The sequence below is a fragment of the Rhinolophus sinicus genome, linkage group LG15, assembly GCF_036562045.2.
Source record: "Rhinolophus sinicus isolate RSC01 linkage group LG15, ASM3656204v1, whole genome shotgun sequence".
Taxonomy (NCBI): Eukaryota; Metazoa; Chordata; class Mammalia; order Chiroptera; family Rhinolophidae; genus Rhinolophus; species Rhinolophus sinicus.
In genome coordinates this window covers 48542726-48558468 of record NC_133764.1, presented here as the reverse complement: position 1 = coordinate 48558468, position 15743 = coordinate 48542726, and the positions used below count along the sequence as shown (strand labels likewise).

Here is a 15743-nt window from a genome sequence, read left to right as displayed (position 1 = left end):
ACCTTCCACGTTGTAGCAGAAACTATTTATGCATCTGCCTCTTTGGCTACGCTATGAATTTCTCAGCAGGAAGGACTGAGCTTTAGTCCTCCTTGAAGTCAGCCCAGTAGCTGGCTCATGGTAAGTAGTTGAATAAGTGGACGGATGGAGGAATATGATAGAGTGCTGTGAGATTCCAGCTGCTGACATGGTTGCATTCTGGTGTTCTTTTTCTGGGCCAAAGGGTTGTTTGTTTTCACTTCTCTATCCCTTTTACAGACTGCCTCAGCAGCTGAAAGCATACTATAGAACAATATGCTCTTCAGCAAATAGAGTGAGCAGTGGAAAATGCAAAACGTCAACCCTGAATGCAAGCAACGGCATGCTGAACGCAATGCCAAACGAAGAGAAACTGCTTATTTTCAGTGAAAGGGAAAGAAGTCCTCCGCAAAGGATTGCTCCGCTCCAGCTCTGGGTGTGGGTGTTGATAGTTAGTTCACCAAGGCTCAGCACGCCCCCTGTTGGATTTAGCTGGCATTTAGTAAGAAAAAGAACAGGAGAGAAACTTGATATAGATTATTTTTTGGACGTAGGTATATAGGGGTAGGGCCATTTCTGCCAAATTCTTTGTTAAGGAGGCATGAAATGAATCAGAGATGTGTTCACTAGACTATTCCTGGGACACAATTTGACTCATGCACAAATACTGACATTCCTTTTTGAAGAGTAGAAATACTTTCCTGACGGGAAAGCCAAAATGGCACAGACTCAATTTCTTTTAGCAAGCATGCAACCACGAAAATCAAGTCAACCACTAAAACTCCTCTTCCGCACCCCCCCAAGTGACATTAAATTGTAATCTGTAAATTATAATCTGTAAATGTCCATTGATGAACTAGTTAAATAAGTATAGTACATCTATATATTGGAAAACAAGACAGCTCTACACGTACTGATATAGAACATTCTCCAAGATATATTAGTGACTGGAAAAAAGCAAAATGTTGAGCAATATATATATTTGATTATATATGCAGAGCCTTTCGATAGAAGAAAACAGTAGAAATTGTTGTCTCCTGGAAGAGAAATTAATTACTACAGACGGGTAGAAAGAAAACCTCTTTTCAGTATATATCTTTGTGTGCTATTCAGTTTGTATATTGTGTGTCACCTATGAAAATAATGTAACCAATTTAAAAAATGTAAGAAACTTATGAAAATCCAGTAAGGTTCTCTACGGTCCCTCTTCTTTTTTCTAGAAGTCTTATCGATGCTCAATGGAAGCAACTTAAATTGACAAAATACACTTTTCTTAAATTCTAAAATAAATTCGTAATCTGTCAGTTCTAGCAGATATATATATTTTTATATATTACATGTATGTGTGATTTTATATACCAGTTATGATTCTATATACCAGTTCATTCTACTTGAATCTGACAAGAAAGCCACTTGTTTCTGAGAAAACAGCTATTAAAGTGTCAGGGGAAATATTTTGTCCAACAGTTGTTGAGGCTATCCCAGACAGTGAGCGCTTCAGCTCCTTTCTGGGTTGGTGGGTTCTCTCACTGGATTGATGGAGCCCCGAGTCCCCACTAAGCAGTTTTTCACTCTTCCTAATGATAATGCATGCCAGACTAGAAAAGACCTTTTGCCAAGACCATCATCTATCCAGCTGGAGAAACCCAAGCTTGCTTTCCTAACCAGGGAAAAGGTTTGCAGCTTTTCTGGGGGAAAGGGGGTTGGTGCCGCTCCAGGGAACTCACAGCTCCAGTGCTGTGCTAGAGAGCAAACTGGGGGAGCATAGGCAACCTCTGTTTCCCTGAACTTCTGAGCTAAGGGTCCTGCTTGGTCCTGCTTCTTGGTATCCAATATGGTTAAAAATGTGTCTGTAGTTAATCCTCAGGCTGACAGGCTCAAAACCAGCACATGGGGTGGCCACCTCCCCACCCTGTCCCAATGAAAGGTGGAAAGCACAAGAGGAGTCCAGGGACCTGGTTTGAGCACCAAGGCAGTGCTACCCTGCGGCTAATCTCTAGCAGCTCACTTGCCATTTCCAGGTCCTCCAGTTCCCTTCTGTCAGATGAGGAGGTGGGATTTCCTGATTTCCCTGATTGCTGAGCGCTAGTCTCTAGGACCTAGAAAGAAGGGTGCATGCGTAGATCCTGCTCTCTGCGGTTAGTCAGCTAGGCCTCTGGGGCAGGGAGAAAGACAGGGAAAGGTGCTTTTTAGAGAGAGGTTAAAGTATCTTAAATCCTACTCTGTTAGGATAATTCTAAGAGGAACCTAGAGGAGCTTTGCAGCCCCTCACCACCACGGTGACCCTAACTTAAATTCTCTTCCCGTCCCCAAACAACCCTTCAAGAACAGCAGTTGGTAACTTGGGGTGGAGGGTTAGAGGCGCCTTCGAAAAGATTGGGGAAGCCATGGATCCTTTCCCTTTCAAAAATTGGGCCCAGGCAAATACAATGTTTCGCATATAATTTCAGGATCTCAGGTTCCACCTGACTCCCTGCTCTAGACCTGAAAAGGCTGAGGTAGGTCTGCAGGTGAGCAGAAAAAGCGAGAGGGAAAAGTAGAGCAACACTCTAGGACTTGTTTCCTCTCCAGCTCACATTCCTCCGTCCCAGTCCCGCTCCCGCCGCCTCCGCTGCCAGTGGAGGCCCTAGTCTCCGGCTCCAACTATTCCAACCATCCTGGGAAGGGTGGGGCGCTCAGCTTTTGGGTCCCCCCGGGTTGCCCTCCCTTCCCCACCATCGGTCTCTCCTTTTGTCCCGGTCCCTCCCTTTCTGGGGTCAGGCCAGCCAATGGGCAACGAGACTCTGGGGTTTGGCCTGGGAGCCAGGAGCTCACAGACCCCCCGCCCCGCAGTTCTGGCCGCCGTCCCGGGGCGCACGGACGTGGCTCGGGTTTCCTCCGCTCTTCGCTCGCTCTCGCTCTCCCCCCTCCCGCTCTTCCTCCTCGCCGAGTCTCCCGCTCCAGCTTCAGCTCCACCCGGCCGGCCCCGCACGGCTCCGGGTAGCCATGGAGGACACCCAGCTCCATATCATCGAGCAGCCACTTCCCGGGTGCACTGATGCAGAGGACCCGGGGTCCTCCCCCGCGCGGGGGCCGGTGGCGGAGGAGCCGTCGGGGGCCGGTTCTGAGGAGCTGATCAAGCCGGACCAGGTGAACGGCGTGCTGGTGCTCAGCCTTCTGGACAAAATCATCGGCGCGGTCGACCAGATCCAGCTGACCCAAGCCCAGCTCGAGGAGCGGCAGGCGGAGATGGAGGGCGCTGTGCAGAGCATCCAGGGCGAGCTGAGCAAACTAGGCAAAGCGCACGCCACCACCAGCAACACCGTGAGCAAGTTGCTGGAGAAGGTGCGCAAGGTCAGCGTCAACGTGAAGACCGTGCGCGGCAGCCTGGAGCGCCAGGCCGGCCAGATCAAGAAGCTGGAGGTCAACGAGGCCGAGCTGCTGCGGCGCCGTAACTTTAAAGTCATGATCTACCAGGTGAGCTGGCGGGGCGGACCGCGCCCAGAGCTCCGCGCCCGGCCCGCCGTCCCCGGCCCAGGGCTTGGGGTGGGGGTCCTGCCCGCGGCGCGGCAATCCCGCCAGCATAGCCCGCCTCGGGAGACACACCCTCCTTTGGGAGAGCGCTGCTGGGGTGGGGAGGGGTGAGAGGTGGATTCCTGAAGCGCTCAGAGGGGTGCGCTCTGCACCCCATGCCTCCTCACCGAGCCCTGTCCCTCTGGTGTCAGACTTGTAGTGGAACCGAGTTAGGGGGCTGGACTCAGAGACACTGCCCCTTGGAGACTGCTCCCAACTTGGCTCTGCAATAAGTCTTCTTACTCGGAGGACGTGTTGGGGAAAGCCAGGGGGTCCCAGGCGGCCGTTAGGGCCAGCTGTAAACGGACACTGGCGGCGCGGCCCGGGTTTGCGGCCTCCGGCCCTGCCCGCCCAATATAGCGGGTGATTCAGGGCTCAGGCACGCACCGGCGGGGCTGCGTCAGGCGAGGGACTCCACAGCCAGCACCCCCCCGCGGACCCCGCCTCAGCTTCGGCTGCTCACCCCGTCCCTTCGCTGCGGTCTGCCCCTGGGTTCACAGCACTTTCAGGCCCTTCGGGCACCCTAGCCGGCGGCGCGCCGGTACCCTTCACCCGATAGAAGCAGGCGGGCCGGGGCGGGGGCGGGGGGGCGCAGTGTGAAGAGGGCAAGAGGGGCTGGGGTAGGATAGTGGACAGCCCCCGCGGGTCCCGCCCGGTCCCGCGGTCTGGGCGCAGTGAATCACCCCGCATACCTGCGGGGGTTGGTGGAGGAGAGGTCTCACTGGATGGAGGAGGCTGGAGCTCCCCAGGCTCCGCCCAGGCCGCCTGTTGCTGGCTTTGCACTTCTCCCCATTGCCCCTGCCTGAATAAAAACGTTGTTTTTGTACCATAAACCCAAACAAACCTGGGAATCTTAGTCTTGCTGCCCCTCTCTACTCCCCCTCCCCAGTCCCATTAAGGTGGGCCTGAGCTGAGAGCTTGGTGGTCTTTGCTTGGGTGGCAATGTGCCCAGCCTCACCTCTCTGCTTCTTGCAGCCTGGTTGATGTTCCTGCCTCAAGGAGGTGAGCTCATGGGGGTTGAGGGGTAGTTCGTGCTCTCCCTTCCCCTTCCTCTCCCTGCCAAAAAGAATGGAAAGAAGAAGAAGGCTAGATTTCCCACACCCCTTAGGTGAGAAGACCCCTCTCAGGGAGCTGTGGTCTCACTGACCTCTCTGGGGCCTGGTCAAGCTGGGTTCTGAGTGACCATCTGGGATGCTGTGAGGTCCTTAGGCTGGTCTCTTCAGAAGGAGCTAAGAAAGATGCAAGTGTTTGGGGACAGCAGACACAGGAGGTGGGTGAGCTGGTACTTATGTGAGAAGGCCGTAGTGGGACAGAGGCAGAAGTGGTATCCTCCACCCTGCCCCCATGTCCAGGGGCTACTCCCAAGAGGCACTTAGCTTTTAATAAGCTTTTCTACACCCCCCCCCCCATACAGCACTATCTGGTAGAAAATGTTTGCCCAGAGTTGTTTCCACTTAATCTAACTGTTTGGAGGAAGAATTGGGGGTGAAGGTGAGATTTTTAAAGAGATCTACCTAGCACTGGGGGGGCATCAAGGGAAGGAGAACATGACAGGGAAGTAAGCCAGCTTTGTGGTAGAGGGCTGCCATAAAGGGCTTGAATGAGTGACCCTTCTCAATTTAAATGTCCTAGACTGTAGGACCTGGGAAAATTCTTAGTCTCAGGGTAAACCTCTCTTTGTCAAAGATGGAGATCCTGAGAGAAGGCCAGGTATGGAGGGAGAAAGACTTCCATGCAGAGGCCAGTAACATCCCTCCGTTACTCCCTCTCAGCAGTTGGCAGGGATCTGTGGCTGTATATTGTGTCTGGTTGGGAGGAGGGGTCTAATCGAAGGGTGGCTTTGACTGCATCTGTACTAAACCAGGGCCAGTGGGGGATTGAGAGTTGAGACAGAAGAAATAGCTCAAGCTGGGCACCCTGAGCCCCCAAATGACAGGGGAAATAACTAAGAACTAAAGCATTCCCAACTCAGAGTGGGACTCAGAGGTAAGGAAAAAGCTTGCAGCCACAGGGTGGGGCTCAGGGAAGCAGAACTTCCCTGAGCTGTACCGCAGATGTTCCAGGTGGGGGCGAAGGAGTAGGGAACTCAGATGCTGGAGGAAAGCAGAGGCCACTTCTCCCTAAGGTCTGCAGGCCTGGGAAGAGAATGAGGTAAAAATAGCCCTGTGCCTTGGCAGACCTAATAGGGAAGATTGGGGGCGGCAACATTTATGGGAAAATCAGGCTGATGGGTTGCATGCTTGGGTGGCCAGGCAGAGAGAGATTTGGAGAATGGCCTCCTAGAATGGTATGAGTTCTCCAGAGTGGGAAGAGAGGAGGGGTGCCGTATTTGAAATTGCAGATGTGGGAGGTGATGATTTGGTAAGGGGGGATGGGTGGAGGGGAGCATGAAAAAGTGGGACGGCCCCAGCTGTGGGATCAGGTCATCTGGCCTCCCATACCTTCTTCTGGGGGTTAAAGGAGGGAATCCTTTGTGTGGCCCCATCCCAGAGTCTAGGAACTGCTAGGCATAATGACGTCACAGGTTAAGTTTGCATTTGACCCCCTACACACACACACACACACACACACACACACACACACAATTCAGCCCCTCCCACCCCAGGATACCAGAGCCCTCACTTTAAACTCACTTCTGAGTCATTATTACTGTCCTTGTTTGGCATTTCCCTCCCTGTCTCCCACACAAAAACTAGTGGTTTGGTTTCCCATCCTATCCAGGGACACCGAGCTCGGCAACAGCTAGTGAAGGAGAGAAGTGAATTCTACTAGGGGTCAGTGGGCTGAGAACTGCTGGGAGGTTGATCAAGCAGATTGTAGGCACTATACAAACAGGAGGACCTATGATCATTAAGAAGCCAATTCTCCCAATGATTTGGATGTTGTTAGAATTCTTTTGGAATCCAGAAAGAGAGGCTAGAATGGAAATAAATGTTTCCTTGAACAGTTTTGATGAGGCAGTTAGTGACCTACATATGGACCCATCAGACCTGCTCTCAGTGCTTGAGGGTAGGACCAGGAAGCATTTAAGGGAGTAGGTGGCTCATGGGCATTAAAGGGAATGACAATTAGGGCTGGAAGGAGGGCTTGCTGGCCTCTCCTCCCCAAGTTCTAATCCAACCTATAGCTCCTTCCTGGACTCAAGGCAAATTAGGGCTACCTTGTTCCAGAAGAACCCCACACCTTTGTCAAAGAATATTCCCAACTTGGTCCCTCTCACCGCCTAAGCCTCCTGGCCATGGAGAGAGTGCTTACCATGCCTGCCTTTCCTCCAAAAAGCTGAGTTTGGGTTGTTTTTCCTAGTCACTGGCTCTAAAGCAGGGAGAGTATTTTTAGGGGTATTTCTAAGACTAAAGGAAATTATGTTTCTCCCTCTGACATTTTTTTAAGTAAATAAAATCTGACTGTTGTAAAGGTCAAAGTCAAAAAGGGGGATGGCACAGAGTGGGCAACTGATAGGGAGAAGAGAGGGATTATCGTTGCTAGGCAACCAACCTCAGAGATGAGCGGTGGTGTGTTCCATTTTTTTTGAACCATACCGCTGTGAATATTTCATCATTCTGTCACGAGGGTCATTTTGAGCTGGAAGATGTCTCAGAGATAATCAACTTCAGTTTATTCATTTTGTAGCGCAGGAAGCTGAGGCTCAGAGAAAGGAAGTCATTTGCCTATAGTCACTCAAGTGGTGAGGGGGTCAAAGCTGAGGCCAGAACCCAGGTGTACCTCTTCTTCTGCTATACTTTCTGTTCCCCACCTCCTCCTTCTATTCTCGGACTCTGCAGTAGAAATCAGGGTGCAAGCTTGCACTAATGGAGGGTTGGTTCTTGTTCCTTCATTTTCTGAGGGAGTTAGTTGCACAGTCTTGGCACTGGGGCTGGTGTGTGTGTGTGTGTGTGTGTGTGTGTGAGTGCGCGCGCGCAGTGTTACCTTAGTATGGCTAAAGTTGGTGCCCATTAGCTGCTTAGCCTCACAGTACTCAAGTAGAGGCAATGTATGGTCCCCTGGCCCAATGACAGTGAATGGGGGGAGCAGGGTATAAGGACTGGAGCTTCCTGGCCAATGTGGGTGGCCCCTGGCATGGCCTCTGCATCTGGCTAGAAGAGGACCACGTTTGCTCCTGTCTCCTCAGCCTCCCTGCCACTCCCACCTTCTCCCTGGATCCCACAGGGAAGGTTGGCACTGGCTGCTTTGCGTTTTTTGTGGCTGCAGGCCTTTACTTAACACGGCTGTCACCAGAGTCTGGTAATGCCTTCAACTGTCCCTCTCCCCTGACTTCTCCTGATTGTCCAAAGCAAGAGTGGCAGCTCAGCTGCTCAGGAGGGAGAGGTGGGAGCTACCCCTGGGTGTCCCAGGACGTAGGTCCACCTGTCATAAATATAGCTTTGTTTTTGATCCTGATTTCTCTGTGCCTCTTGGTATTGGATAGCCCAAGCATGGGTAGGGGGAAGGGTGTCAAGAGAGGCAGGAGGCGAGGACATGGCCAAAGGGAAACAGCCAGGACATCCCTCTTCTATGCCTCTCCCTCTCCTTATCCGGGGCGGCAGCCAGTGCCCACCCTGCCCTGGGGAATAATGAGAACTGGGATCAGCAATGATCCCCGCCTTTAAGTTTTACTCATTGGAGCCTTCCCACTTAGAGTCTAATAACTGGCTCCTTAGAAAACTCCTTCCCCACTTCCCTACCCCAGCAGCCTCTTTCCCCATCACTCCCCGCCCCCCATAGCATCATCCCAGACCACAGCTGGTAGAGACAGAAGGTAGAAGGCCTAGGATAGGACTGGGGAAGATTCCAGAGGGAAGAAAGGAGGGGGTTCCATTTAAATTGTGTTTATTAATTCATGGGCTTGGGTTTGTCTCACCCATGAGCCCCAGGGCCCTCTTGATGAAGCATTTAAAATGTGGTTTCTTTCCATCCTAATACGTTGTGTATTTCCTCCATGTCCTTACTCCCCAGCCCCAACTCTGCATGCTCACTAAGGCCTCTTTCTCTAAACCCCGTCCGCATCCATCCCAAGTCCCATTTAAACCCCTTTTCCTCATCTTAGCCCAAGAAGAAGCTGAATGCACCCTCTGACCTGGCCACACCCAAGATCGTGCCTTTTGACCTTCTGCCTGAGAATGAGCCCTTTGACCTGAAGCCTGAGACAGTGCCTGGGCTCCCACCCTTTGACCAGATGCCTAGGGCACTGCCCTATTATCCAGAGTCTGTGCCTCTGTCCACCCCAAAGGAGCCGACAGCTGGTGGGGGTGCTTAGGATCTCCTCAGTCCCATGGGGCTGGGGGCATGGGGGGTCACTCCATTCCACGATCAGCGCACTGCTTAGTGGTGGTCTGTGCGGAATGGCCTCTTCCAAGCCACTGTCCCTTGTGGGTGGGTGATGGGTATTGTGAAATACGCTCGCATTATGCAGAGTTCAGGCAAATATGGTGTGTGCAATGGGGTGGGAGGTGAAGGGAAGGGGCCCTCCCCTATTTCTTGGTTTCTGTCTTAATAGTAGACACTCCAAGCACCATCCTTGAGCTGCACCCAATGTTGCCCTGCATGAAATTGCATGAAACTGCGCCATGGCTTCTGATCCTCCCTTCCCTTCCCCTTCTGCCTCCTCCTCCCAGGCAGGCCAGTTTGGATCAAAGCCTCTTTGGAGAGGACCCTCCTGAGGCCCAGGCCTGGGGTCTGTTCTGTGCCCTCTCCATCCCCTCCCTGTAGCTGGGGAAAATATTTACAGTTATTTTTTCCAGTCTTTTTTGAAAATGTTTTGCAAAGAGATCCCTTATGTTTGCCAGATCCTGCCTTGGGCGGGGCACTCAAAAGCTGCCAACTCAGAGAGGCTGGAAGGGGGGACAGTGTAGCTGGTTCTGGCTTGGATCCTCTGGCCTCCCTATAGCACTGTGTTTCTCAACTTTTTTTTCCCCATAATTATCCCTCTAAGGAGTCTTTTTAGACATTTCCCCCTAAATGTCCTTGCCCCCATGAAATTTTAATGCTACCATTATACTATATGTATCTATGTACCAGAACTCTTTGGAGTACCACAACCTATTACAATATCGAAACCCCCTCATACCCTCAAGAATCAATTTCCATCCACTTAGGGATAATATCACCCCTGTTGAGAATCATACTAAAGCAGAAAAGAAGGACCCTCTGACTGTGGTTTCTCTGGCAACCTAAGTTGGCAGCCTGAGTTTTTAAGTCTTAGCCTCTTTCACCTCTCCCCAAGTCCGCACCCTCTTCTAACATCCTCTCTGAGCAGATCCTGGGTCTCTGAATTACCTTTCCAAAGTCTTCTCTGGCCATTCCCAGGCAATGTGGTTGGGGACAGAGCTGGTTTGCTCTAAGACAAGAAAGCCTCCTACCCAGATCTATGTGATATTGTCCCTTCTCCCTGACAAATGTGAAGTATCTGGCCAAGGACCAGACACATAGTAGGTGCTCAATTAAATTATGATCATCATAAAATCTTCCTAAGACAGAGGATCTTAAGTTTATACAGCAGGGATCGGGAGGCGAATGAAAGGGGCTGTGAGCTTCCCTGGGGCTCCTCTATTCATCCTGGACTAGTGCTTTCCTGGGTTGGGGAGCTGTGTGTGCTTGGGGTGGGGGACAAGGGAAGCTGTGCATGCTTTTGTTCAGATCTGGTCATTAAAGGTAACTCTGGAAACCAAGCCTGTTGGGAGTGGTGGTTTTGTTTAATAAAAATGTGAAAACAGAACAAGCAGAGCCCTTCCTCCTTGGCCCCCCCTTAGGCTCCTCCTTTGGTTCAGGAACTCTGCCAGGGAAGTAGGGGTGGGAAAAGGGTGCCTGGCCTGTGTGCCCAGGGTAGGGGGAGGTGCTTTGGGATTGTGTTTATGGTTGTTGTAGCAACAGGCAAACTGGGTGGGCCCAAGACAGCGTTCCAAGGCTGTGAGTCATAGGGGAAACCTGGCGTGGAAATGGGGAGAAAGGAAAAATTCATTAATGCAGGGGAAAAGCTAGAAGTCATGATGGAATACCCTCTCCAGAGCCAGCCTCCTGGACGTTGTCCAGGGACTTGGGTCAAGTTGTTTCTTCCCCTATCCCCTGACCTTCCACCAAGAAGGCAACTCCTCTGGTGTAAGCCATCACTCTAGAGAAAACCTATAATGAATGGGGTTATATTTCCAGGTACCTATCTGGACTGGGGAAGTTGCCCCCAAATCCAGAAATAACCTCTCCTCATTGGGATTGCTCCCTAATGCATTTGAGACCTTTCATCAAGCACTAGGAAGATGGAATTAGATATAAGAAGTCTGCAACTCTCTCCCCAGGCCTGTTCACTTACAAACTCAGTTGGCAAAGACCTTTATCTAGAAAGCCAGAGGCCAGAAAAACCAGCCAGCTCAGCCTTTAGGGGGTGGGGTGGAGCAGGGGGTAGAATCAGGGATGCTGGGGGTGGGGCACAGAAACAATGTGGATTTGTCTTCCAGCAGCTGGATCTGTTTCCTGACTATTCCCCGCCCATCACCCTTAATCCTACCCTAACCCATCCACATTGTCTGAGCTTAGTGAAAGGAGGGGTTCTCCTCCACCCTTTGGTGGTGTGTATGTGGGTTTTTATTCTGGTAGGTTATGAAGGAGAGATCAGAGCTGAATTTTTTTTAATTTTTTTTTTTGATATGGGGCTACAGATAAATTTTGGGTGGAGACAGGTGAAGTAGTGACAGTTTAGATCCTAGAGAGTCCTAAAATGGTGTGAAAGAAAGGACTTGAGTAGTGAACAGGGACAACTGATTGCAAAAGGAGACCCAAAGGTTCACAACTGGAAATCAGAGGGAATGCTAAGAGAGGTTGGGACCCTCCTACACTCAGAATAAGGAAAACACCCCTTCAGTGCCTCTGTAAGTGGTAAAAGGCAGAAGGATAGACAGAGTGACACAGGGTGCCCACAATAGTACTAAACCATCTATGGCAAGTGGAGACTACAAATCCCAGCATGCCCTATGTCCAGGTCACCTTGCCTGCTGGGAAGTGTAGTAGAGTAAGAGAGCTTGAGGTGGCTTGATGCCCAGAAGAGCTGGTGCACAGTTTAGAAGAGGTGGGGCCAGCATTCCCTCTTTGTCCATGCTAATGCTATTGACAGGGAGGGAAGGAAGTTGGGAGGGGGTGTTCCTAGTTACAGTGTAAACCAGGAAATTCTGGGGGGATGTGGATGGGAGGGAAGAGGAAAGAGGTTGGGGGCTGGGGAAGGAATTTCTGTAGCAGGTGGTGCAGATACCAAGTGCCCAATGTATGTGTATGTGTGTGTGTATTTGCATGTTTATGAGAGGGCTCAGCTCATGTTGCCTCATTTTTCTCAGTTGTGATTTGCTTACAGTCCTGGGAAACAATCGTCAGAAAACCCTTTAGAAAAGCTATCTCTCATTCCTTCATCTGAAGACTCTAAAGAGAATCTGGGCCAAAGAGGAGACCCTGTTTATGTTCTGGGTTATACCCCCTTTCCCTTTCTGGTGGGAGGTGATCCTGAGATTTGGAAACGTTGGCCCAGAGTCAGGATCTTGTAGAACAGTGTTGGTACTAGGTCCTCCCAGGGGAAAAGGGAGGGACTGGCTCTGAGCTCCAGGATTTCAGGGAATCTTGGACCACCATCCTACTCCTGGCTCCTTGAGCTCCGATCTGGGGAAAAAAGCAAGAATGGAAAAAGAATCCCTCCCTCCCATTCCAAGGCAGGGAAGTCAGAACCAGAAGAAATATAAGTGCTGGGGAGAAAATATGCCCTTGGCTGCTAGCCAGCTTCTCCCTCTTTCCTCCCTGAATTTCTACGTGTGTGTGGGTGGGGTGACCACTGGTGGAGCCAAACAGTGCGAGGATGTCAAGGAGGGGGGACATGGGCCACAACTCGCCTTCCCTAAGACTCGTTCTGAAATGATTTGAAATCTGGGAAACGCACTCCCTTTACCTTGCTTTCAAGCTGCTCTCCTTGGGGGACACCTGATATAGGCTGTGAGTTCATCTCCCTACCGGGTCCGCTCAACCTGAACAAACCCTTTTGCTTTTAGGCCTGGCTCGGGCAGTGTGTGACTTAGTGCACCAGAGGGCGCTCTGCCCATTTCCAAACTTAAGTTCTGTTCTCTGGGAGGCACAAAACAATGAATGGTTTATGTATGAAGGGTGGGAGTAGGGTGCAAAGACAGGGTTGGAGAGCCGTAGAGATACTTAACCGAAGTGCTATTATACTACAGGCCAATCTCCGACGGTTCCCTCCTCGCCATGTCTGTATAATTACCATTCATTCGACATAAATTTATGGGGCACGCATGAGGTGGCCCCAGCTCTGTGCCAAGCGCTGGGGATACAACAGCAAACAAGTCCAGGTCGATTTCATGGATACCACACACTCAGAATCACCGCCACCCTGCCTCAGGTTCACCCAGCGTCCCCTAAGTCCCCGTCCGGCCTTCCCACCCAGCCCCCCTCATCTCTTCGCTCTGCTCTACCTTTAGGATGAAGTGAAACTACCGGCCAAACTGAGCATCAGCAAGTCGCTGAAGGAGTCGGAGACGCTGCCGGAGAAGGAGGGCGACGAGCTGGGCGAGGGCGAGCGGCCCGAGGAGGACGCGGCAGTCCTGGAGCTGTCCTCGGACGAGGCCGTGGAGGTGGAGGAGGTCATCGAGGAGTCACGCGCCGAGCGTATTAAGCGCAGTGGCCTGCGGCGCGTGGACGACTTCAAGAAGGCCTTCTCCAAGGAGAAGATGGAGAAGACCAAGGTGCGTACCCGCGAGAACCTGGAGAAGACCCGCCTCAAGACCAAGGAGAACCTGGAGAAGACGCGGCACACGCTGGAGAAGCGCATGAACAAGCTGGGCACGCGCCTGGTCCCCAGCGAGCGGCGTGAGAAGCTCAAGACCTCGCGAGAAAAGCTGCGCAAGTCCTTCACTCCCGACCACGTGGTCTACGCGCGCTCCAAGACCGCGGTCTACAAGGTGCCGCCCTTCACCTTCCACGTCAAGAAGATCCGTGAGGGTGAGGTGGAGGTCCTGAAGGCCACCGAGATGGTGGAGGTGGGCGCCGACGATGAGGAGGGCAGCGCGGAGCGTGGAGAGGCCATCGACCTGCTGCGCGGGAGTAGCCCCGATGTGCACACGCTGCTGGAGATCACCGAGGAGTCGGATGCTGTGCTGGTGGACAAGAGCGACAGCGACTGAGCGGGATGGCGTGGGGCTCTGCCCAGGCGGCTGCACCACCCCCGCCTTTCCCCGCCCCCTCCCTGATTCTTTTCCCTCCTGAACTTTCTCTTTCGCATTCTTTCTCGGCCTCGAACAGGCTGACATGTTTTTAAATTGAGGACACCTTCCCCCAAGGAGCAGCCTTCCAAGTCTTATAGCTGTTAAGATGGGAGAGGGAGGCAGCCTCCACAAAGGACAGCCCCACTTTGGGCACGGTCTGGAGGGAAAGAGAGAGGGAAGTGATTCATGTCCTGGTTGTGCAAGTTGGGGATCGTAGGGGGAAATGCTGTCATGTCAATAGTTGGGCCCCCCTCGGGGCAGGCTGCCTTCCCCCCAATCTCCCCTTCACACACCCAGCTGCTGTCATTCCTGCCCACTGAGCTCTTCTTTCTCATCCTGATCCTTGGAGGCTTTGATGCCAAAATATAGGAAAGAGTGAATTCTGAAGAAGATCCTTGCCCATATGGGAGGCCCCATACTAGAAGGACTTGAAAACAGCTTTTGGGAGAACCTGGACAGTGGAGGAGAGAGGGCAGAATGAGCCATGAACCTGGATGAGAGTCGAGCACAGGTTGTATCTGCAAAGGGTCCCAACAAGTAAGGCTGGAGCCAAGGAGAGCCGTGGGGAAGGGGGGTGGGGGTGGCACACACATATATGTTTATGTATCTGCACACAGGAACACATGTCTACGGCTTTGGGAAGGAGAACAGGAAATAGTAGAAGGTGGGTGGAAATGGGTGAAGAGAGGAGCCTTCTCATTAGTAGCATGAGAAACACAGAACAAGAACCTCATCTTACTGGGGTTCTCAGAGGACAGCAGGATCATTTCAGGATAAGGAGGGAGAACAGTGAGGAAGAGATGACCCAAACATTAGAGAGCGGTAAGCCTCACCCCATCCCTCAAATGGGATTTGGATGGTGCCACGGGGCAGTCCACTTCTCGAAGCCCAGAAAATTAGGGTCCCAGAAGGGGGCAGCACCAGGCTGCTGAGAGCTGGGAGTTAGGAGGGGGGCAGACTGGAGAGAGAGCAAGGTGCCAATGGCTGTGCACCCCGAGCTGCGAGCTGGAGGGGAGGTGAGCAGAGTGTAGTATCTTTGTGTATAGGGCAACCCAACCTTGCCTCACTTGGGGCAGATTCTTCTCAAGATCCTTCCCTAGAGCTAGTATAAGAGCTGCAGAACTTGCCAAAGCCTTCTTGTCCTTGTGTGTTCCTCTCCTGAATCTTTGGGGTAAGAGGGTTGCTGCTTCCAGGTTCTCCTCGGGATACTAAAGTCCTGCTGTTCCACCCCAGTAAAGGGGGTTATCAGAAACAAGGACAACTCCCTCCCCTGCAAGTCACAGCCAAAGAGGACACTGAAGGCTTCCTCCTTCTCCCCTCACCTCCTCTGCCTTATTTTCCCTGCTCTGCTTTTTAGAATTGCAGCTAATTGTTTTAAGGGGTGGAGGGAGGGAGCCTGGGGACACAAACCTTTTTTTACAATACAAAGCTTTGCTCCCCCCACCCCCTTTCTTTGGTTCCCTTCTCTCTTCTGAAAGCTTCCAGACAAGAGACAGGTCAGCTGAGGGAGGATGGGGATTATGGGACAAGGTTCCTTGGTGCTGATGGGCTAAAGGGGCCTGAGTTGTGGGCAGATGCAGTTTCCTGCAGGCTCTGGGGAGCCTCTCACGTTGCTGTGTCCTGGTGAGCAGCCTGACCAATAAAACCTGCTTTTCTTAAAGGATTTGTCTTGGATTGTATTCTCCGAAGGCAATTACATAGGATGAGTTACAGAGGACAGGAGGGAACCAGGAAGAGAGAGAGGGAGGGAGGGAGTGAAAAAGAGAACTGTTTGAACTTGCCTCACTTGCCTGGGGGTGTGTGTGGTGTGTTATCATCCCCATTTTAGAGATGAAGAAACAGGGTGGACTTGTCTAAGGTCACATAGCTGATAAGTGGTGGAGCTGAGATTCTGAGCCAGGCAGTCTACTCTACAGTCTGTTACAGTCTGTA

At 51.9% G+C, this 15743-nt stretch overlaps 1 protein-coding gene across 1 annotated transcript; it reads left to right on the top strand.

Annotated features, from left to right (window-relative positions):
• Positions 1-2828: 2828 nt before the first annotated feature.
• CAVIN1 (caveolae associated protein 1) lies at positions 2829-15474 on the top strand. The gene is made up of 2 exons (XM_019747771.2): positions 2829-3474; positions 13029-15474. The coding sequence occupies exons 1-2, from the start codon at positions 3004-3006 to the stop codon at positions 13728-13730; spliced, it is 1173 nt and encodes a 390-aa protein (XP_019603330.1). The 5' UTR covers positions 2829-3003; the 3' UTR covers positions 13731-15474.
• Positions 15475-15743: the final 269 nt, after the last annotated feature.